Source organism: Falco peregrinus, chromosome 2 (genome assembly GCF_023634155.1).
Source record: "Falco peregrinus isolate bFalPer1 chromosome 2, bFalPer1.pri, whole genome shotgun sequence".
NCBI classification, from domain to species: domain Eukaryota; kingdom Metazoa; phylum Chordata; class Aves; order Falconiformes; family Falconidae; genus Falco; species Falco peregrinus.
Window position 1 is genome coordinate 88,573,795 of NC_073722.1, and position 24,756 is coordinate 88,598,550.

Consider the following 24,756-nt stretch of genomic DNA (forward strand, 5'->3'; position numbering starts at 1 on the left):
GCCAAATGCCCACTGCCATACCAGCAGGCAGGAGCCAGAGACACAGAAGCCTGTGATCCCTGAAGGTATTTAAAAGACGTGTAGATGTGGCACTTAGGGACATGGTTTACTGGTGGATTTGGCAGTGCTAGGTTTATGGTTGGACTTGATCTTAAAGCCTAAATGATTCTATGATTCTATGACAAAGACACATCACACACTGGACAACCAACCCCTAACCAAAGATGACCGGCTTCCTATCAGACCTGGTAAGTACTTGGTGGGGTATTTACACCTGTGACATTTTTGCATAATACTAGTGTTTCAAAGAAAACAAAATCAGTATCTCAGTAAAAACAGCAAGGCTCCTATTCACTAAAAGCATCTTAGAAGTAGTTCTGCCTACCATTTTGAGGTATTACAGATGTTTGCAGTACATACGTTCTGCCATCCATCTTTGTCATATTTTTACCAATACATTAATGTTTCTTAAATGTTTTCATTTACTGGAAAATATTTGCTTACCTCCAAACATAATTTGCTGTGCTTACCTACTGAAAAAAGAGTTTTGTTAAATGTATCATTAATTATTTATTGCAAAGATGGTGGGCAGAGGTTTTGAAAGGCAGGGAACAGGACTGCATGTTGGCAGCTGTGGCATCTTGACAGGGATGTTTGCAGGAGCCTGCAGCATTTATATCCTGGCTATGGCTGAGTCTTGAACCCAGAGGCACTGCCTCACACATCAGTGAGTCACCTCCAATAGGACAAAGCCTCTCTGAGAAAAAGCTCTCAGCTCCTGCTGAGCACAACGTCTTGTGCAGGGAAGAGGAATATGGCAGGGTACCACTGAAAGGCTGTCAATTTTTCATTCATTCATGGCATATTCACTATGCCCTGCTGCAAAGGCTGCTGTAGAGTAAACCTAAAAGCAGTGCTGGTTGTGTATTTTCAGATCTGTAATCAACCAGAAAAATGATTAGAGTAGGATGCCTGTTCTCAAAGCTCCCAAAAAATTAAGATGACCATGCTGCTTGAGACAGACAGGTTGGGCAGGAGTTCAGAACTGATAATGGTAAAAGACCTAGAAAAGACACTTTCCTTCAACAGCACAGTTTGAGCAGAACCATTGGAGAAAGGAACTTCTGTCCCAAAACCTTTCCTTGCTGTTCCCTTCTCTCCATCTAGGTAAAAACCCGTGGATTTCCAAGGGCTAGCATACTGACAGGAACCTGAGTAGAAAAACATGCCACAAACAACACTAGTATAGGATTTTTTCACCATCTCAGGCTTCTTTTTTTAATTTTTTGCTGCTGTGGGTGATTTCAGGAGGCTTTGCCACAAATCCTGGGTAGAGGGATCACTGCCCAATACTCAATGGCTGAAAGCTAGCCACACATCCTGGGTAGAGGGATCACTGCCCAATACTCAATGGCTGAAAGCTAGCTAGCACAGCAGCTGCTCCCTCAGATAAGATAGGAAAGGTCTGGGTACAGATGGCCCAGTCACTAACTGTGGGCACAGGTCTGAGCTGCAGGTAGCCTGGCCACTGTCCAGATAGCAGAGAAGAAAATAAGACTTCCCTCCTCAAAAGCAATCTTACTTGTATTAGTCCTGGAGTGTAGAATGACCTTCAGATTGCTACTCTGCTGACTAATGATTGAGGAGGGGTGGGAAATATAATGGTGGCCATAGCTAAAGGCTGCATTTCCTTAAGTTGGGTGTAGGGAAATCACAGCAGGATGTACACTTCACACCAGGGCAAGCAGAGGGAACACTCTTTACCCGCAAAAACCTTGAATGAATGAGATATTTCTGGAGAACGAAAGGCACATTGCAAGAGCAGCCTGATGTGGCTACAAGCTTAAGAATATTTTGTTCTACCTCTGCAGGTACAGTACCAGGGGTTCTTTCAAATGATCGCTGTCCTGGGGATCGGTGGAACATTCCAAATTGGCTTTCAAATTTCTACGATCACCTACATGTCTCGGGTAAGCAGACACACACATGACACACTGGTTAATGGTGGCACGGAGTCTACACTGCTGCTTGAGGATGCTCCTATCTGGCAGTCAGTGAGGGTTTAAATCACTTATGCTCCTCTCGAAATTCATTCCCATTGGTATGCTATCATGTAAAGCAGAACATGTCAAAGTGTTGAAAATAGAAGAAAAGAGAGATGCGCAACTTGTTCCTCAGAAGACACACACTGACTGGGGTGGCACCTGTGTCCTCTATAAACCTACAGCACGTGCCTGCTTCAGTGGTTTCATTTGATACTTTTATAATCTTCACAGACAAACAGAACAATTCAAATAAACCACCCTCTAGGAAAACGTCTGCTTCTCTCCACTGATCACAGATAAAACTTCCATTCAAGATAACTGGGGTCTAGAGGGAAGACGTTATTATTTTGTAGAGAGCACCTTATGCGAGAAGTGTTATTTTCAGGCTTTTCTAGTTTCAGAGCACTGAGTTCTGAGTGAGAAAGTATTTAGGAACTGCACTAAACAGGCACTGTATAACCTGGAATTATTGCCATGTATGGGAGAGAAAACCCATAATACATTTGCAGCTCTTTACAGGGCTGTTCACACTGTATTTCAGTACAAGTCTCTGCCTCAGTTCCTCAAATTTCAAGGACAATAAAACAAAGAATGAACTTTTAATGGCAAAATTAAGACAGCATACTCTATTACACTGTCTAGTAGCTAATGCACACTTTCAGAGTTTATATGAAATAGTGACTTTAGCTTAGCAACAAAATTATGTTTTAAATACGATAAAGTATATGCACTGGGGTCACAGTTATTGTTAATGAAAATTATTTTTTTCTGTTTCAGCATGTTAAGGCTTTCATTAATGAAACTTGGCTGGAGCGATATGGCTACCCCATCCACCAGGATAATCTCTTGTTCCTATGGTCCATAACTGTGTCCATTTTTGGTATAGGAGGTCTCTTGGGTTCTTCAGGAAGTCGATACCTGACTGTCAAGTATGGCAAGTATGTATGTTTAAAGACAGTTTGTCAACTGAACCGTAGCTTAAGGAAATGACAGTTGAAGTTTTAAATGTAAGACAGACTTTTATGCTTAGTCATGGCTGTAATGCAGCCAGCTTAGCAGTGGTGCCAACAGATTTTGCTGCTTCTTGCCCTTGTCCTGTGTCAAAGGCTAATCAACTGTGCTGCCAGCCTGTCACACCAGACACAGTTACTCAGGTTGGGTTGTCTCAGCAAGGACAAAAGGCAGCCCCCTGGCTGAAGACAAAATGGGTTTCTTGGAAGTGCTACTCAAAATATAGCAGCATTGCAATGTTCCGAAGTGTTACCTCAATGCGTTCCATGATGGATTTTCAAGTGCAGAAAAGCTTCAGGACTTTTCTCTGCTACAAAACCCAGAAGCATTCCCAAACTCCCAGGTCTAGTGATGTGCCAAGGCACACCGTGAGTCCAGAGTATCCAGTGCCAATAGTGTAGAAGGCTTATTTTGTCCTGGACCACATATTTATAATTTCTCAAAACTAGCAAGGCAGTTTCATTCAAGACATCCTGCATGCCAGGAGCTGAAGTGCCATTTCCCTTCTGATTTATGAAAATTGTTTTTACTTTCTTGCACTTACAGAAAGAAATGTCTCTTGTGCAACAATCTGCTCATGATAGTGGCAGCATCTATCATGGGCTGCAGTAAAATAGCCCAGTCCTTTGAGATGATTCTAATTGGACGCTTCATGTGTGGAATAAGTGCAGGTAAGTGATTTTTTCCCACAGGTAAGCAAGCTCTCCCGAAATTTTACATCATTATTCAAAGTAAATAATAACCCTCCACTAAGAAAATAAAATGCTTAAGTCAGTGATCCCTTGTCAGAAGATATTCTATAACACCTAGCAATAAAAATCACAATTACTACTAATTTCGCTGACAGCAAATGAAATTCAGCTTTGCCAAGTGTATAAATATTCAGAGATGCCAGGAATGTTTTGATGCAGTATGAAACAAGGTTTTTTCCTGATGGAAAAATATGTATAATATTATCTTAATTTTGGTTAACAGTACTGGAAATTATACGGTATATGGTTTAAAGTTAATATTCTCATAAGGCTCCAGAGCATCAGGCTGTTCAAGACCACAGCCATTTATTTTTGACTCTGAACATATTTCAGGAATGTTCTACAAGGGTATTCAACCTGCTTCAAAGCAGCTAAGTCCTTCAGGTTAGTACTAAGAGCTGGGCATAATCAAGTAAAGTCACTCTTGGCAGGTAGTTCGCACACAGCAAAAACATCCTTTGCTGGTATCGGTATGTCTTCTATTTGTCTCCTACACAATAATTTGCTTTTCCATTCAGTTTGGTTATTCACAGGGATGCCTATTTTTAACTTATTTCATCAGAAATTAATGTCTGTTTTTCAAATAACTAGATTTTGTACATTGTTTCTCTGACATACAGTTGTATTGAAGAACTACAGTTGGATTTTGAGAACTACTCATCCACAGGGGTCCTGCTATGGTCTAGAACCTGTGCAATGCCTCATGCAAAGACTTAATTTTTGTTAAATAGATTGCATATATGTATTGCTTGACCATCACATACAGTTAAGAGAAGAACATTTGCTTTTAAAACAGATAAAAGGGGGTGTGACCATCATATTAGGAAAAAGCTCTTGTTCCCACACTAGTTTTCAGCATGCTTGAGTTATTAAGTACTTTGGATATATCTGTAAACATCAACTCTGCCTGAAAACATCAAAATTATTGCTGGACAATGGAAAATAAATACTTGTGTCTCCCCCTAAGTCGTGTACAAATCAACATTGCATATAGCACTGTATATTTTAATCTGCTGTGGATCTACCATACAGCTGTTCTATAGCATTATGTCAGAAAAGGTTGAGATTATGTGGGTTAACTACAAGAATATTACATATTACCACAGGGTGTTTAGTTATTCAGCACTTGCATACTCTGTGCCCTTTAAAATATGCTTAGGCTCAAAGAGATGCTATAATGAGGCTATACCTACACCCCAAAGGGAAAACTACATTTCTTAAGATCAAGGAACTGCACTATACAAAGAGGACCAAATACTTCTGTAGAAAGGGTTAGAAAATCCAGTACTGAAAAATCTCATGTGGGTTGAGGTATAAGAAACAATTTGGTGCATGAGGCAGCTCTATTCTGTAATGCTTGTATTATTTACAGGCAATTTTATTTCCAATGGTTATGAATGTCTTCTTTCTTCTCTGCCATAATTGTCTTCTCTCCTGAAGGTCTTTGTGCTCCTCTACATCATCAATACATTGGAGAAATTTCCCCTAGGAAGCTACGTGGATTTGCAAACTCTACTTCCTCTTTCTTTTGGTCACTGGGAAAAGCCATAGGGCAAATTTCAGGACAAAGGTAAACTATAATTGATTTCCCATGCAGTTAATTTCTGGATCCCCTCTACATTTTGCCTCTTCCTCTGCTTTTCTACCCATTCCTTTCTCTCCTCAAACCCAATGCAATGAACTTGTATTCTACACACACATTTTATCCCCACCAGGGAGCTGCTGGGCAGCCAGTCCCTGTGGCCCATGCTGATGGCCTCCTGTGGACTTCCAGCACTGGTCCAGCTGGTCACTCTGCCCTTCTTCCCTGAGTCCCCACCATATCTGCTCATGCATAAAGGAGATCAGGAAGGCTTCAAAAAAGGTAACTGAGGGCTCCAGGTTCCTGTTCCTCACTTGACTTTCAATTGTTTTGTGATATTTTCTCTTCCCAGATGGAAAGAAAAAGAACAGGACAAAGTTTCTCCCTGCTTATTTCCAAGATGACTCTGTGAATACCTACTAAGTATATTTTTGTTGTAGTCCCCATATAGAACACGAAGCTACTTCTCTCTACCGTTCTATATTACAAAACCTTTCACATTCAGCTGACACCACCTGCACTGTCAGTCTGATGATAAATGATAAATGGCTGTTTACACTGCAGGGCTCCACAGGACACCCCTTAGCTCTGCTTGTTGGCTGTTTACACTGCTCATACCCTGAAAGAATAAGGAAGGGAGAAAAATGGACCCGTGGGCAGGGAGGGAGTCATTGTACACCCCGCTAGACCCCTCTGCCACAACAGGTCCCTTTGTGCAGGAGGCAACCAGGGTTCTGTAACACTTTGTAGGACATCTCTGCCTCACACCACAGCCACAGTCCATGCATGCTGTACTGTCAGACACTGGCACCACCTACTCAACAAACTCCTTAGACAGCAAACAAAAGAGACAAATTAACATGGCAGGTCTCGCTCTCCTTCTCCTCCACAGCCATAAGGCAGCTTTGGGGTGAAGGCCATCACCAAGCAGAGACTGATGACATCGTGAAAGAGAAGGCAACAATGAAAAACACCAAGATCTTGAGTGTCCTGGAGCTAATGAAAGAACGAGCTTTCCGTTGGCAGCTGTACATGATAGTTATTCTGACCGCCACAGTTCAGCTATGTGGCATCAATGCAGTTGAGTGTATTTCCCCTTTAAAGTCTCAAAACACTTATTGACAACCTTGAAGGAGACATCACGGCTCCGAGGAGCTCCATCCATTTTTCTCAGGCTTCTTAGGCCACAAGTTGCTGTCTGCCACCCCTCCTACAGGGCAGCAGCAGCCTGCAAAGGTTGGCCAGGCCCTTTATGTGACATCTCTCTGCCCAGCTCTTGGTACTTGTGGTACTTCCTCAGTAGTTAGGCTTATTTAACAGCCATTTTTGGAAGCTGTTAGAAGGCTCCAGAGCCTAACATAAATAAGCCCACTTTATATTGGCAAAATCCTCAGTGTAGCTCTATGTTACTGCTCTCTGCAACTGCAGCTATTTGCTCCCCAGCTCTTAGCATCCTAAGATGCTGGGACAGCAGTATGCTCATTCTGCCTTTAAAGCTAATCAACAATCACGCTCACTGTTCTGGCAGCTTCTGCAGTTCTCCCCCTCTTCCTTACAGCAGCACTTTTCTGGGATTGTTTTGAAGCCACGGCTTTGCAACTGCCTCCATGATTCATCTACCTCTAACATGACAATGTAGCAACATCTGTAAAAGAAATACACAGCTAAGGCTAACACAGCTTAAACTGGAGTCTTTATCATCTCAGCATATCTCCAAACAGTAGCAGAGATACTTGAAAAGATGCTTGTTTTACTTTCTCACAACTCCATAACCCATGCTCTTTTTTCTTGAGAATATTCTACAATGATGTTTTTGGATGGGCTCCAGAATAGATGATATACCTAGCTGTTTCTGAAAGCACCTAAATCAGGACTCTGCAAACTTAATTACATTGCAGCAGCTGGAGGTCCTTTAACACAGCATTTTATCTTTTATCTAATTAATTAATTGATTACATTTTACAATGCTTTTGTCTGCCAGTAAACTGAATACTACCAAAAAGAGTGCAGAATTCTAGCTCACTCCAATGTTGAGCTGTATGCTCCTTGGTTAGCAGCTCCTATCTAGGGCAGTGTCACACAGGTATGGGTAATAAATCAATTACTTTCTTCTCTTACTGTTTTATGGGGGTTTTTTTCCAGATTTATTTTTATACTTTTGAAGTCCTCCAGGCAGCTGGCTTTGATGAAAGAATGATTTCCTATATGACCCTCTCCGTTGGACTCTCTGAACTCTTAGCTAGTGTAGTCTGTGTAAGTCATTTCACTATGGGAATGGGTCACAATTTGCTCTTCTGGCATTGATAAAAAGGTTGTATTGTCCTTCAGAGCTCCATCATTGAGAGACTGGGCAGGAAAGTGCTCCTGAGAGGAGGCTATTTGATCATGGGTTCACTGCTAGCTGGTATCACCGTGACTCTCTCCCTACAGGTAAGGAAACTCTTCTCATGGCAGATTTCTCCATCTATTCTATTTTTAACCTCTGCTCAGCAGGCATGACCATGCTACTGAGAAAGGAACGTGAGGCTTAGAAGTACCAAAATAACTTCTGTGTTAACAGCTTACCCTCTAGGAGGGGAATATCCTAAAGGTCGAGCTTGTCTATCCACAGGATTAAACCCTCTCTCAGCAAGTACTCTCTTGTATTCCTACCTTCCTTTCAATGTGATCCCATGAGCTCAGCAAGGAGCATGTAAAACACTGGGAGACTAGCACGATTTCATCTCATTTCATCAGACTGCAAGCACCAAACACTGGCCAGCATAGATCAAAAGACAGTCCTAGGGAAATGGCCCTTTCTATTCATGCAGTTTTTAACAAGTAACAACAAAACCCCAGACTCCTTGCATCAGTTAATTTAAAATTTAACTTTGCTGCAGAAGATACTGGGAATGCACATAGGTGTTCACAGACTGGAGACCATTTCACCTCTGTAAGCGCTGTGTCATTGCTGTAGCTTCTTCAGAAGCAAGTCTCTTGGGTTAGCAGTATTCATCCAAGAGCTACTCTATAGATGCTGCTGTAAAATTAGACTTGAAGCAAGGTGGCAGCAGACTTCCATTTTTGTTCCATTCATGAAGATCTCAAACAGAAGAGAGAAAACTTTTCCCCAAAGCATTGGGTCTCATATTTTGTTGACTGAGATCCAGGTAAGTTCCTTTTCAGTACCAGTTATTGAACCTATCACTTAACAGAAATGAAGAAAGATATGATTTGGCCTCTCCATATTTCTAAGGGCTGGGGGAAGCACCGTGGGGTCAAGAAGAAAGGAGAACAGGGTGGAAAAGTATCATTCAGACTTCCTTTACTTGAAGACTTCGAAGCTTGACAGCTGCCTTATGCTAGCAAACCTGCTTCTCTGCTCATCCAAGAAACACCTCACTGCTCCATCCACAGGAAAAAGCACACACATTTCTCTGCCAGTTCCTACATGCTACATTTTTTCTTGAGGTGACAGTGTTGGAAAACAAGCAGTATTTCTCACCTACTGTTATGAACAGGTTCACCCAGAAGTTTTTTATGGGTTTTGTTTTTCCCCAGGACTTTTATTTCTGGATGCCATACTGCAGCCTTTGTCTAATTATCTTGTTTACAGTTGTCTTTGGAGTTGGGCCAGGTAAGTGCTCACTCAAAAGAAATAAAGGAATCGAGTCATGTAAGCTTATTAATATGGCTAGGAAAATACTGCATAATATTGCATAATATTTAGCATAAGTAAATTAATTTAATCTAATCTTGTAGTCATTTAAACACTGTGAGTCCAATCATTGGCCATAAACTTCAATGCCAGCAGGACTGGGTTTTGCTAACAAGAGGAAAGGAACACAGCAAAAAGTACTCACTGGAAAAATACAGCAAAAATAGAGTAAAAGCAGATGGCTAAAAGATTTTTTTAAAATACTAATAAAACTGATAGAGAAGAAGAAAAGCAAGAGTTCTTTTAAATTCAGTGTTGTATAATGTTACATTTTGTCCCACATAGACAGCAGTGAAAAAGACCTGCTTTGGAGTAAATCTTTTCCTAACATATACTACCTGTTCCTCTTAAAAGATTTTTTTTTAAAGCTTATTCATTTTTTTAAATACTTGCCTTCCCATATGGCAGGGTTGAATTATTTTCCTAACCCCAAGCTGTTGAAATTCTGTGACTTCAAAACATAACTGAAATGCCTGGGAAGTGAATCTGGGAGATCATTCATTGGTGATCTACCAGTATCATGCTGGGAATTCTTATTAGTAACAATAATTGTTATTCCACTGTTGCAGAGCTTCTTTCATGAGATGTCAGACTTTCTCAAGTGTTAACTACTTAATTCTTGAATCTCCTCAATAAATTTATTTGAATATTTTACCAGTTTCATAAACTAATATTTATAAGATGCCACAAATATTTTGTTTTCTAAAAAAGTGACATACTCAAGTGTTTTGAATGCCAGTCCATGACAGTAGCATCTATTTTCTGGCTGTGTAACAGTAACACTCAATCCAAATGTTCAAACCAAGCACATCAACATGTAATAACTCTTGTTTTTCTTCCCTTTCAGCTGGTGCCACGGTTTCCATTAGGGCTGAAATTTTCAAACTTTCATGCAGACCACCTGCATTTGTGATCGGCGCAGTTCTCAACTGGATGGGTGTCTTTGTGATCGGAACAACCTTCCCATTCATTGTGGTAAGTGATTTTCCCTGGAACAATCTCCAGGGGGTCTAAGCTCTAGTCAACTATGGGAGCAGGAAGAGCAGCTGGAGATTACAATGCCATGTCAGTCTAGAGTGGCCTTGGCACCTGCTCTCCCAAGTCCGCTTTTGCAATTGAAGGGCCCTGATTTGCCCAGGATACTTAGTCAGACTGAAATATTGTCAGAGGTCAAAATACAAAGAAGTCCTTATCAAATTCAAAGTAGTTTGGGACCCAAATACAAAAACCATGCTCATCTTGCTCTTTTTCTCACTTTGCTCTTCCCTGCAGGAAAGACTCAAGCACTTCTGCTTCCTCATCTTTATGGGGGTACTTTTCACTTCAGGGATAATTATCCACCTGTTCCTTCCAGAAACAAAAGGGAAATCAATCATGGAAATCACAGAAGAATTCAATAAGCTAAACTTTAAAAAGAAACGTATTCCAACTCAAAATCGTGTCACAGAGGATTACAACTTCTGCACCAGGCTTTGACCGGTCGCTAGGGGGAGTCAGGCTTTACTGAAAGGAAGGAAAAAAAAGACTGTCGTTCTCTGACTAGCAAGTCGGTCCAAATGGACTGTCAGCTTTCATATCTGTCACTTACAAGGTTCCCATGTTGCCAAACCAGCACCTTTCTCAATCACTCCGCTCTGGGCAGCTTAGAAAAGGGATGAGGGCTGGTATTAACAGGATAGACTCCTGTGGTCTTTTCCAACCTAAACGATTCTATGAATCATGAGCATCTTGGCTTAACTTGCTGATACGTAAATCTCTTCTTAACAGAGCAATTAATACACACTGAAACTACATGCAGAATTTTTAAACACTCTGATGACCACAGAGAAAAGGAAGATCTGTGATCTCCTCTCTCTCTGATTTCTGAGTGTGTTTTTACAACCCTGAAATGGGAATAGTGAAGTGCTTGGCTTGCTATCTCTGGCTAGGGTTCAATGCATAACGGATTAAAGAAAAAATTTAGTGGAATAGGAGAGAAATTCTTTGTTTCTCTAGACTCAACTGAATAATCAGACCTTGCCAGGTTCCCATGCATAATGCCATGTTGTCCTTGTGTTGTATCTAGTTTGACAGACTTCAGTCCTTTTGGACTGAAATTTTCCAAGTCAGCAGCCATCCTTGCTTTGACTTAAATTTAATTTTTTTGCTAAAAAATTCAGCCATTTCGTCCTAAACTCAGGCTTGTTAATGAAAAAGTATGGGGGAAAAGTTCCTATACAACTCTTCTCAAGGAATAGTGCCTTTCAGTGGCAATATAGTCAAAGGATTCATGGGTAGAATCCAGTCACCATAAAACACAAGCACCTAGAGTTATTTTAGATACTCTGTGCTGTCTTGCCCATCACTGTCATCATCTGGAATCTGTAACTCCTCTTCCAGGATCGGAGTTGCCACAGATATCTTATGGGCTGTGGAGCCCATAACAGTTTAGCTGCTACTTCCCTTTGTGTGACTTTCAGCTACCTGGACTCAATTTACTCCAGAAGAACCACCTTGGACTGGAATTCCTGGCTGTAACAGAATAGCTGTTGCTTTACAGTTTCTTCAAAAAGCATCTGTACAGTACCTGGCTGTATGTACAGCAGACTGTCAGCAAAAGCTCAGTCATGTCCTCCACCTCTCGCATGCATGCAGGGCTCCTGCCTAGGGTGTATTTCTCTATCATGACTAAGAAGTGATCACACATACTCATATTTCAAGGATGTGCAATCAGTACAGACTCTTCAGTTTTGTTCACTGCAAGTGTAGATACTGATTGACCGCTGTAGAGATGACTGTAAATATTTTATGCCTTTAATATTTTGTCAGACTCATACAGCTAGATAAGATTTACAGAAATGTAATTCTAACATAAGGAACTTCTGAGGCATTCATTTAAGCATTTCCAAAAACAATTTATGGTTTAATACACAGGGTTTTGTAGCATTTTTGCCAATTTTTACAAGCATGTAGTGTACACAAAGATAAGGAAACAAAGTGAGAGAATATGTTAAAACATATCGTGTGCAAGTTTTCTAATTTCCAGATTTATTGTGATATACTATTCCCAATGATCTCCGTTGCAGGAATGGGTGCAACATAATTTTCTACACTGATCTATAATCAACATCTGCACTTGTGTTCACATACTGCAGGCTTTCAAACTGTGAATGATCTTCAAGGCAATCTGATATCAAGTTCCTAATTCTTCTTCCTGCTATACATAGTTAAAGGTAAAAAGAGTTTGTGAGCCTTATAGGATAGTGTGACCTTGTGAAGTACCACAGGAATTCATTTCACCAGAAACTTTTTTTCAAATATGAAAATTCATGGGACTTACTTTTTCTTTAGAAAGCAACTATTATTCTGCATGTTTTCATCTTCTAATGAGAGGCTCACACAGTCCTAGTAGCAAAGGAATACTATTAGGAAGAACAAGTTAAGGCTCACAGTGGAGTACACCATTACAAATTACAATCCAAACTCTAGACTTGCACTGTAAAATAAGTGGTTTTATCTCTGATATTGCTTTGACTGGCATATTTACTTCATCTCAAATAAGGTTATTCAAAATATGAATTCATTTGTTCACCTTAACGGCTACTTATTTTTAATTGGAAATGTTAAACATAATAAAAATGGCAGATTGCCTTGTAATAAAACTTCTGGCCTCCACAAGTGTTTCTTTTCCAACATCAGGATCTCCCTTAGGGACAGCTGACTAGAAAAAAGGTTATTGGTGTGCATGGACTTTCATGATTGGTGTTTTTCAATATTCCAGTCTTTAGTATTGAGGGATACTTGAGACTTCTAACTAAAAGATAATCTACAAAACATAAAGTGTCCTTAAAGTCAGAAAAGCTCATTAATTTTATATATACACATAACGCTATTAACAGCTAGCAGCCATTTGGAGACAACTACCAATATAGAAAAGAAATCTCAACTTTTTTCAAAATAGAATTCTCTTTTCCCAAACAGTCATTCTGAAAACATCCTTCATTCCATTACAACAAGACCTGAAGTCTTTGGAAATATAAGCGGAGTGGCATGGTGTAGCATTGTTGGAGTGACTCTCCAGTGAGGCACTTCTCTATCATCTCAGTTATTCATTAGACATTATTAGGAAAGCCTTCCCCATAAGATCCGCAGCAGGAAGCAAGTGGATGCCCTATGGAACATCAATGTGACAACAAAGCAGAACAGCTATTTGGAGCACAGGTCATCCTTGGCCTGTGCTCAGTGGAGCAAGAGCTGTATTCTGGTCAAGGCACAAAACAGCAAAAAGGTATGGTTCAAATATGGGAAGTGAGAAAGAGGACAGTTATTCAGAAGCTTCAGGAACACTACATCTACCTTTTCTTCCAGAGACATCAGCTGACAGGTTAAATGCCTCAAACACTGACTCTAACTGAGGCAGATATAAACACTTAAAAACTGGATCAGCAAACTGCAAAACAACATAGATCTGGTCTGGTTGGTCCATATTAAGGAAGGCTTAGCACAGCTTTGCATATGTGTCATGCATGACTGTAAAATTGCTAGATAAATTACTAAATCACCTGATGTTTTGAGATTTACTATCCTGATCACAATTTTGACTAAAGGGTATCTGTAAGATACCTGCTAACTACTTGTTAGCACTAATTATAAAACTGCACATCTAATAAAGGGAGCCTCAGCACACTGTAAATAATAACAGCACAGAAGCAGTATAAATGCAAAAGACATTCTGCATTAAGGACATTACAGGAGGAAGACTCTTGACCCACCAGAAGTAGGAATCTTAAATCAAAGTACAGGACCAAAGAGTAAAAGTTACAATATGTATAAAGTATACTAAGTAGAAGTGAATGAAGTATAACATAAGAAAATATGTGCAACAGGCTGCATTTGAGAAAGAATGCCCCACACTAGTAGCTACATATTACTGCCTGCTTGTGTCTTCCCCCAATATCACCTAAGCAAGGCAGATACTAGCAACTAACATGGTGTTTCTTTCCTTTGTCAGAGGCACATTATATTTTTTCAAATTTGTATGACTTTACAGAAAAGGAAATTCTTAGGATCAAAGGGACAGTATTATTTGTGCTCTGACAACAGCTTATCTGCTGAAGAACCTAATCTGGAAAAAACCCCACCATGAACTCTCAGCACACATCAACAACAAAGTCAACTTCATGATGAGGACTGCATAAAGACGGGAGAAATTGCTGAGTGGTGCTACATGCTACGTTTCAGATATTAGCTAGAGAATCTCTGAATATTCTTTGCATATGATGTTATTTTCTAGTAAATATAACTGATTGCCTCCAATAAGCCCTTTTTGATTTCTTCATCTTCTTCATCTTTAACTGAAGTGTAAATGACAACTAAGCCATTTACCTACCTAATACATACAAATCCCTCTTAACTATGAAATAAATGAATTTAAAGCCCAAAAATTTCCTGTCTGAAGGAAAAAAGTCAATCCAGCTATGGAGGTTACAGAATAGTTTCAAAGCAATCTTTTTTTCATCACAGACACAGAAATAAATATACTGACTAATGCCAGACAAAACTGTGCATGTCATTGAATTTCTCGCTCCCAGTAAAGGAAAATCAGCTACTATTAAATATTTAGCTGGTCAAGCCTGGTGCGCCATTGTAGAATCATTTAGTCTGAACCCCACTCCAAAATGATGGGGCATTTCAATTCCTTTAAGTAATGATTAAATTACAATGTGCTCCAGTTGCTGTCACATGAAGAGAGAATAGCTCTTTCCTGTTGTATGTCAAAGTCCTATAGTTCACTGTCCGAGCCCATCTAAGATTCCCAACAGATAACTTTGTCTTTATGTTTCTCAGCTTATACTGAAAACTAAGCAAGCTGTGATTATTGAAATCCTGTTTAAAATTGATGTCTCAGTTCCCTATCCGCCCAGCACAAGATAGAGTTTGTGAAGTATACAGGTTCCCTGTAGGGGACACCATCTTGTTTACTTGGGCTAGATATAACCAGTGGTTGAAATATTTAATCCAACAATTCTAAACTTTGTACAACAGCTGAAATATGTGTAATTAACTCAAAAACCTTTGAAGTAAAATTTAACTTCAATAACATGGGACTAGTTCTCTTACAGTGCTATTGCATAATGCGAGCACTTGGTTCTTTTAGCAGGTACTAGCCAGTAAGCAACAGGGATCAGCTCTTTCATAGGAGATGGCTACCTTCTTCTCTGACCTGGTGAGTAGCTGGTCACTTTTTCTCAGGGCTTTGACTTATGAAAGACAAAGCAAACATAATACTAAAGATCCAGACTCCTTAAAGATTGTAAACTCTTGGTACAGAGACCACCTTCTCTTCTGTGTTTAAACATCACCAAGAACAATGGGGCTTGGGGTCAGGAAAGTCATGTTCCATGGTCTTTTCCATGCAATAAGATAAAATAAAATAAAGATAAAATGAAAACTAACAAAAGCCCTGGCAGTTCCACCACTGCCAAAGCTACTTTTCTTTTGTCTTCTGAATTACTGACAACAATACTAATTATTAAGCACTCTGATTACTTCCCAAAGTAATAGATTAACTGTACTGGAAAAGGCTAAGAAATCATGACATAAGCTTTAAAATAAACTACTGTCCTTATTTCATCCAAAGATAATTAGCATCATCCATCAAGAGTTTCCATAGTCTTACACAGGGAAGAAGTGATAAGTATTCCTCAACTGCCAGAAAAAATCTATTTTGCTTTTTTTTAAGTATTAAAATTGTTAATTTGTATTGGAAGAAGAAAGGAAGAGTGAGAGGGTGAGTTCTTAATTCGTATGAATGTTTTTGCCAATTAGCAAATGCATTGAATTTGGGACAGAATTTTAAAGAAAATGTCCTTTAAAGGACTGTAGCTGCTTGGCTCTTGTCACATGATAACCTGGGAAATCCAGCTGTGAACTAATTAAGTAACAAGGTCTCAAAAGATGGACCTAAGAACAATAAAAAGGAGTGTTGTTCTACGTATCTCCCAGTCCAGAATTATTCACATTTGCATTACTTTGTCCTTCCCTGATTGCATTTTCTACCAGCTTCTCCTCATCCAGGCACTGATCTCCAAACTATTGTGAGCTCATGAAGTTCACATGTGAGATGAAAAGAACACAGCATAGTGTCCTCTCTACAGAGATGATGTACTGTCCTGGTCTGTGACAGGCTGAATAAAAAGGGAGAGGAAGCTGAACCCCAAAGGACCCTGCACAGATCCAGATGGGGCTGGGTTTGGTTTGCTAGGTACAGTCTGAGCTGCTTGAGAATAACTCTATGTAGCCTTGCAGGCACTTTAACACAGGGCAGGTGACCAGTGGTATCACATACCTCAAAAAGGTCCAAGTAGTTACATGTTATGTTTTCTCCTTATTTACAGTTAAAATTATTTCATTCATCAAAGTAGCCAGTGTATTTCAGCCCTTAATCTTTGACAAAGGAAATTAAAGATGGACAATATCTCCCTAGCCTGGAAGATGCCAAGCCCTTCAATATGCAAATACAGACTTTCATGGTTAAATAAGTAGAAAAAATAAAATCTTGAGAAAGGAGAAATGTAATTCCAAATCAAAGTCAGCAAGATTTTTATTTGAATGCAATTATAGGGTCTATTCCAAAATATTATCTTATCTTTGTGGTCCCTGCCTTTCTGAAAAAGCTGAATGCTAAAATGATCTTTTCTTTATTATGCTTAAAGATACAACATAGAAATTAAAGCAGAGAGTACAATAAAACGTTATTGATTTTTAATGCTGTACTTTTGTAGCATAGCGTTATGGTTTGATGTACATACGTCATTGGAGACTGAAGACAAGGAAACTGATTCTCTCTTCCTCACATCCAGGACTGACACCTTTATCCAGTCAACCTCTCATCGCAGGCATACAGTGAGAGCTGTACTATCAGCAACATCTTTTAAAACTCCTTTTATTTCTTGCAAGTAAAGTGGTGGATTATCATGCTTATACTAGCACTTAGTCTTGCTATGGCATTGTGGTTGATGACCGCACTTTGGCAGTAGGTTAGAGGAATTTTGGAAAAATGTTTACATTCAAGACATTTTGAAGTGGATAAAGGGGAAGAACAAGTGTGCCTATGATGACTCTGGTCCTGCACAAATCTAGACTAATGAGAAGCTGATGGAGCACCTTATTTTTGCTTTGCAGGTTCAGTTCCAGGGACTATTTCAAATGATCTTTGTGCTGGGAATTGGTGGTAGTTTCCCATATGGATTCCACATTTCTGTCATCAACTATCCTTCTGTGGTAAGCAGCCATTTTCTGCGGTTGAAAACACAAAACGGAGAGCCTGAGCTCTCCATTCTCCCACAAATCTTAAATTTACTGAGCATTCAACTGATACATCTATGCCTTTTCTTTGGCTAACAGTAATATCAAATGTGTAGAGAATTTTTTCTCCTTTAAAGAACAGGATGGCATTTTCTGTTTTAAGTAAGTTCTTACCATGTAGTATACAAGCCTCCAAAGGAAGGCAGAAAATGTGCTTTTAGCATGCTTCTCAGGAACCTTACTCATCAACACAAACATGAAGATTTTGCAATGATCTCAGCTAACTTGTCTTACTAAGAAAGCCAGTCTCAATATAAGTCTAGTATTAGAACCACAGGCTAGATCAGAAGTACAATGACCAAATAATATGAAGGGATGTTACACCCACTGTCCAGTCAAATCTCATTTTACTTTTCAGCACATCAGGAAGTTTATTAATGAAACCTGGATAGAGCGACATGGCTCTCCCCTCCACCCCGAGACAGTTATGCTGTTGTGGTCCTTCATTGTGTCTGTTTATGGGATAGGAGGATTGCTGGGGAGCCTCTGCTGTGGCTACCTGACTACAAAATACAGGAAGTAAGTGTTTCCTCTAACGGCTCAATAGTCAGAAAGTACAGGGAAATACCAAGGTGAACAAATAAACTTCTTCTTTTTGGCTGAAGCAGTCTAATTGAAGACAACTGATTCGGTTTACTAGAACATCTACCTCTTTCAAGTAGCTAGCAGTCTTCTATCTTGTTTATCTGCCCTCCCCAGTGAACTGTATTTCTGTAAAGGCTGCATTCAACATCACATCACTGGATTAGTGCCTCTGGGAGCAGCAGGATACTGTACCTGCCTTATGTTCTCTTCAAGATCCCCTATGACTTTCACAAAGATCTCCCAAGATTTATAAACCCCCAAAAAGGAGCTGTGTGTCTTGTGTTGTAACACATTATATGCAATTACTCTAACCACCTGGAAAACACTATGTGGAAGATATCCTTAAGTGTCAAAGAAGAACCAGATTTCCATTTAAAAACACTTATTTTGGGGTGATGACATTATATTAAATATTCAGATCTAATATAATAAAAATGTGAAGAGAACAGAAAAAAATAAATTGCCTGTAACTACACTGTAAAGATACAAGCAGCACCAAAACAAATTCTCCAGGAGACATTTCTGTTCTTGGCAATCCATTTTACTGAAAGTCAGTTCCAAACTATCTTTCCCACTGGATGGAGAAAGGATTCCTCACCAGTCTGGTCTGCTCTCAGTGCCTTGTGTGTAACACCACTAATTTCATTTGCAGAGAAATTGGCAAACATATCTACTTGGTGTGACCCACTTAAAGATCTGCTCCACAACCCACTGATCCAGAGGCCCCTCATATGGGTCTCAACAAACCACCTTAGCCTGCGTGCAATTGTGTTCTTTCCTATCAGGTAAGTGCCCCCAAGAAATTTCTTGTGGGACACTGCCTTATCCCACACTCAGAAGGTCTCCCAAGACTGGAAACAAGACCATGCAGTTCTCCCATGGGTTATTTAACACATGATAACCTAATTACTGAATCACTGTCTTCTAAACAGAGTATCTCTGTGAATCCTTAATGTGTGCAAAAGGACTCTTATCCAGCAGGCATCACGGCAAAACTGAGTGCAAAAGACTTTGATTTGAGCCTGAGACATCAGGGTTGTGAACATACCAGCCCACGATTCACACAGTGTCTTTAGAGATATGCCTCTAAAAACTTTCTACCATCTCCGATCACACCCATTTAGCCAAGAGTGTCTTTAATATGAGCTATTCTAGAATGGGAACCACAGACTCAGATTATTTCTGGGCAACATTTCTGGGAAATAGTTCTGACATTTTATGAGGAGTTCTAGCCATTTTAAAATCTTGGTGACAAGCTGGGCCAGTTCTTTGTTCTCCTTCCCCACTTGTACTGTGGAAATGCTGTTCATCAGTATTCCAACTGTTTAAATTCTAAGCTGAAAGATATTAATGAATTCAAACCTAAAGCATCCTGAAATTTTAAAGAATCACTTTAACTATCCAAAGTCAAAATTATTTCAGCCATTCCTTAAAACAGCAGGAATGGCTGTACCATGCTTCCTGTCACAGCACAATTAGTCAAAAGAGTAAAAGAGATTCTCATTTCACAGTAAACTCTCATGGGCTTTTTTTTTTCCTTCCTCCCCCAGAAAAAAGTGCCAAATGTGCACCAACCTGATCATGCTGGTAGCTGCACTTTTCATGGCTTTCAGTAAAACTGCCAAATCCTTTGAGATGATTCTGTTTGGACGCTTTCTCTATGGCATTGGTACAGGTATGTGTTCTGTGGAGTGCAAGCATCATCCTTGCTGTCTCAGGATTGTCTTTACAGGTATTGCCATTCTTGGAGAATGATTTTTAAAGCAAATATACTAGGCACTTAATAAAAATGAAAGGCATAACCCCTTTTGCAAGAAATTGTAATCCAAATACCAGAGTGAACGGAAACAATGTAAGAGAGGGTGAAGTCAGAAAGTTAAGCTTTTCTAAATATTCTAACAGTCATTTATCTTCTTCTGTGTTAAAGGTTTTTCTCTCAATATACATCCTCAGTATGTAGGAGAGATTTCACCCAAGAAGCTGCGTGGATTTACCAACTCCACAGTTGCTATTTTTCTTACACTGGGAAAACTCACAGGACAGGTTATTGGACTACGGTAAATTCTCCAATCTCTCTATCACCAAAAATTTATTACACCAAAAATAGTAGAAATCTTTCTACTACATTTTCACCTACTCAGTGACTAAGAAACACTCTCATCTTCCCCACAACAAGTCTTAGCTTATGCCAGAGGAAAAGTTTTGATCATAATTGAGGCAAATATATAGTTTTAAATATAGAAGACAGAAAATCAATTACTTATAATCTGATTTCTTATTTCCACACCCTTTCTACTAAGGCGCTTACTCTTCAAAATCTACACTTGCATGAAAAGTCTTAGCAAGATATTTCAGTCCTGTGGTCAAACAGTTGTCAAATGAGTCTTATCAGCTCTCTAGGCATTATATTGGATTATAATGATATTTACAAAGTTTTCCAAAATGCCAAATAATTCCTTTAAAATTGTTGGAAATAAAAATAGCCAAATTTTTGAAATCTGTCAAATTATCAGTTCAGATTTTGTCCCACTACACCCTTGAATGGAATCTGAGCAACCTTCCTCACTCAGAATAACTTTCTGAACATTCATTCAATTATAATAAATAATTTTGTTTCACATACCCTTTCCAGGGAGATTTTAGGAAGCGAAGCTTTGTGGCCATGGTTGTTAGCATCTAGTGGACTTTCAGCATTGGTTCAGCTGGTTGCCCTCCCATTTTTCCCTGATTCACCATCCTACCTCCTCATACAGAAGGGTAATGAAGAAGCCTGCAGGAAAGGTAGAGTGTCTACTTTCCTCACTTATTCACCTCATCTGACATGTTAGAGTGGCAGCCTCTGCATAAGACAAGAAAGCAGGGCAGGGCTGTACAGCACAGAGCAGTGCCATGGAGTAAGAGCAGAGGCAGTTCTAAATAAAATAGTTGAGGTAGTACCTATGGCAATACATCTGTATTAACCCAGGGCCTCACTTGGTCTAATTGAATCAGCTAAGACAAGATAAATATATATTAGTATGTCTAACATTTTCCACTTTGGTGGGCACTACTGTATTTCTTTAAAGGAAATGGTTTAGGCAGCTCTCTCTTTATTAAAAAAAATGTACTTAAATGTTTACTTTGCTTACAATTAAGTCAACTCAACATCAGAAAGATATGAGACAAAATTCTCCTGTTTGCCTACTGCTGCTGAAGCAACCAGATAGCAGAAGCAGACAGCATCAACACCACCACCTACACCACAATGGACAGGCAGACTAAAGGGTTTAATGTAACCACTCATGATGGAGCTATACTAGTAGAATAATCCACTCCCTTCTTTCTCCCCAACAGCCATCAGGAAGCTCTGGGGGGAAGGAGACCATCAAGCAGAAATTGATGACATTATGAAGGAGAAGGCTGCAATGACAAGCACAAAAACCTTGCGTGTCCTCGAAGTAATAAAAGCACAATCTTTGCGCTGGCAACTTTACATTTTGGTGACTGTCATGACCACCTTGCAGCTCTGTGGAATCAATGCAGTTGAGTGTTCTCTTTATTCCCAGAACAAGGGACAGCACTAGGCAGTGTTACAAATCCTTCTAAGTCAATGTTACTATACCAGCTTAGAATTGCACCACAACTGCAACATTTTTTTCACAGGTACATTTCCTGTCTGCGTTTTTCAGATATACTTCTATTCTTTTGAAGTATTCCACACAGCCAAGTTTGAAGAATACCTTATTCCATACGTGTCCCTGGGAGTTGGGTTGTGTGAATGCTTATCCTCTATATTGTGTGTAAGTCTTTTCAGACTTGAGTTTGAAGGAAAAATTTAATGTGGTCAACTTTGTACTTTTCCTTACTTATAACTGGGCTCAGGGAAGATTTGCATAACCTAAGACACATCTTCCTGCTTCTGCAAAACCAGATGCAGAATAAAAAGCAGCTCTTTTCCCAAATTATTTGCATGACTGTATGTCTTTAGACTGTTTTTTATTCTATAAAATCATTTTCTGATATTCTGGATTAGATGTGTGTAAGTATGTGCACAAAATTTGATATATACCAGCACACAAGAAAGGGAACTCTCTAACAACAGCCTAGGGTTGACTAATAAACACAGTTTAATTAACAATGAATTAGCTTTGAACAGGCTAATCAAATTAATTAGAAATTAAGTGATTCTCAAATGACATTGATTTCTGGCTATTATTCAGATGTGTCTTCTGTGAAGAACACATGAAGAAGGAAGGAATTATTTCATTTGAGGACTGGTATTTATGACCCATGTTTTCTGCTTTTCAGAGCACCCTTATAGAGCGATTTGGGAGGAAGGTGCTGCTATGGGGAGGATACATGCTGATGTGTTCTGTGCTAGCGCTCCTTACCATGACCCTGTCACTGCAGGTAAAGAGGCAGCAGCCTTCTGGCTACTTACTCAGCATCAGCCCACTCTTCCAGTCTTGCCTCAATGGATATGTACAAAAGCTTAAGTCAGTAGCAGAAAATACAGAGCTCTGCTATTCTGTCATGTATCTAATGGTTTGATATCACTGGTTTCTCACTTTTAGCATCAGTTTTTCTGGATGAATTACTTCAGCGTTATCTTGATCTTCCTATTCGTTATCTTCTATGGAATTGGACCATGTGAGTACATCAATGGCAAAGTTGGGAGGAAATTCTGTATCATATTGGTTGGTGACACATCTGGCAGAGGAAGAACAAACTAGCCCCACAGTAAAAAGTTCTGGAAATTAAGGAGGGAAGGGCAGATATGTACAAGTGGGGCAGGAAAAGGATACATTCACCTTGAATTTTATTGCTGATCACAGGATTTAAATAATTTAAAATACAGTATCATCTTCTCCAGAAGGTCTGAGACAGAAATTTCAGAACAATTCTTAAAATACTCAGCTAAGGATTCTAAGCATTGCCAGGTATATTATAGTATATCGTCTTCATTAACTTAACAAGTTAAGCTTTTTGCCTACCAACATGCTACCAACAACTACATACAACCTCCTGACCACAGGAGCCAAAAGAGGAGCTTGTTTTATAAATTACTGCACTGATAATGGCTACCGGTGTAATATGGAAGTGCACAGATCCACTGGCACCAGAAAAAGGATTCCAGTATGTACAAGGGAAACCTAAATTAACAGCTGTAGTCCCTTTCTGGAACCAAGGTCTTTCACCCTCATAGCAGAGGCCACCTCCCAACAGGGCACCTATCCTGCCTGTCTACCATTTTCTTACCACTGCCACTGTGAGAATCCTTGGCAGGAGCAAGGAAACAAGTATATGTGGTTTGTGTTTTGCTTTTCTTTTTCAGCTGGAGCCACTATATCAATCATGGTTGAAATCTTCAGCCAGTCATTCAGACCATCAGCCTTTCTGATTGTTGGCTGCATCAATTGGATGGGACTGTTTGTACTTGGGATGATTTTTCCACTGATTGTTGTAAGTGACTCTAACTGGATCCCCTCTCCAGACTATTCCACTTCTGAATGCTGGCCGGGAGCAAAATAATAGCAATACATTGCGATGACATGCAAAGCTTAGAGCTCTGTCCAAATACCAAACCTGGACAGGAATCCCGCAGGCCTGTCAGAGAAGCAGCAATTAGACTCAGGTCAAACGTGGCCAGTTGAAACTCCTGGTTTGATACCCATCCTGATTTGTGTATTAAGCACACCTTTGAATTTTAATTACTAAGGCATAGGCTTGCATCCAAGGGCAGGGAAATAGAAACTGAATTCTTATTTTCCTTACAGTGTCTCCTATTTCTGTTTGCAGGATAACCTGGGACCCTTCTGCTTCCTTATCTTTTTGGGAATTCTTGCTTTATCAGCAATTTTCATCTACCTGTATCTCCCCGAGACCAAAGGAAAGTCAATCATGGAAATAAAAGCAGAGTTCAACAAGCTGAACTTTGGAAAAAAAGAAACCTCAGTCACTGAAAATAACTTTCCTAAGGAACAGTTGTTCTGCACCAGACTCTGAATGTTCAGAGAAATTTGCATCTCTTAGAAAAGACAGGAAACAATTTTGCAATAGAACTGAAAATAAAATATTAAAAACAGACTGCAACTTCTGTGTTGTACTCTTTTATTTTTTTTCTTTTTAATATAGATATGAAATTAATTATGCAAGAGTTTTATTTCTTGATGATATCTAAACATTGTCACAGGAAATTTCACCACTCAGTTTTAAGATCTACCGGATATAAAAAGGTTTTTTCTATTAAAAAAAACCCTTTTATGATAGTCTACCTTACGAAGTTTTATAACATTTTGTTAACAGACCATAGGGCTCAAATCCTGCTAGAAGAACACACATACAGGCTCTGCTCACAGCCCTGGACCTATGACCCTGGGCCTCATTTGGTCTCCCTTCCTCCCACAAGTCCTGCCCAATGCCACAGATACCTGAAGAGTATGTTATTGAGCTTTCCTGAATGAAACTTCAGTAGCTCTAAGCACCTCATAATTAGGGAACTGCTGACAAACAGCTCAACAGTATCAGAAGGCATACAGAAGGACCAAGTAAAATAATTTAAGAAGACAAACCAAGGGAAAGAAGGATTTAGAAGGCTAAATGATCATCATTCATGAGGTTGGGGAAACACAGAAGTAAAAAATATTTAACTAGCAGGCCAGTATAGGAAAAGCTAGATACATGGTTTTAGATGACCCAAGCAGATACAGATTCAAAACTTAGTGCAGTAAATTAGGAAAAAAGGTTCCAGTCACGATA

General features: G+C 39.5%; 1 protein-coding gene across 6 annotated transcripts; it reads left to right on the plus strand.

The window, feature by feature from the left end:
* Positions 1 to 24,094, plus strand: LOC101911677 (solute carrier family 2, facilitated glucose transporter member 11-like). 6 transcript variants are annotated; one of them, XM_027780774.2, is made up of 13 exons: positions 1 to 248; positions 1,872 to 1,970; positions 2,823 to 2,983; positions 3,603 to 3,727; positions 5,249 to 5,378; positions 5,524 to 5,672; positions 6,283 to 6,470; positions 7,533 to 7,643; positions 7,719 to 7,820; positions 8,931 to 9,006; positions 9,935 to 10,062; positions 15,224 to 15,292; positions 17,251 to 17,339. In XM_027780774.2, the coding sequence occupies exons 1-12, from the start codon at positions 225 to 227 to the stop codon at positions 15,263 to 15,265; spliced, it is 1,335 nt and encodes a 444-aa protein (XP_027636575.1). In that variant the 5' UTR covers positions 1 to 224; the 3' UTR covers positions 15,266 to 15,292; positions 17,251 to 17,339. The 6 variants fall into 6 exon arrangements, with proteins under 6 accessions (XP_027636575.1, XP_005233322.1, XP_005233320.1 ...); XM_005233263.3 differs by lacking the exons at positions 1 to 248; positions 1,872 to 1,970; positions 2,823 to 2,983; ... (5 more) ...; positions 7,719 to 7,820; positions 8,931 to 9,006 and adding exons at positions 17,792 to 17,952; positions 19,569 to 19,693; positions 19,946 to 20,075; ... (5 more) ...; positions 23,333 to 23,460; positions 23,797 to 24,094 and having other exon boundaries at positions 9,015 to 10,062; positions 17,251 to 17,349; XM_005233265.3 differs by lacking the exons at positions 15,224 to 15,292; positions 17,251 to 17,339 and adding an exon at positions 10,360 to 12,728.
* Positions 24,095 to 24,756: the final 662 nt, after the last annotated feature.

Bases quoted from the DNA above. Each gene is read 5' to 3' on its own strand.
- LOC101911677 (XM_027780772.2), top strand. From the start codon at position 17,224: ATGGAGCACCTTATTTTTGCTTTGCAGGTTCAGTTCCAGGGACTATTT. The intron at 21,540-21,686 runs GTTGAGTGTTCT...TGCGTTTTTCAG, and splicing joins AGCTCTGTGGAATCAATGCA to ATATACTTCTATTCTTTTGA. The intron at 21,798-22,305 runs GTAAGTCTTTTC...TCTGCTTTTCAG, and splicing joins GCTTATCCTCTATATTGTGT to AGCACCCTTATAGAGCGATT.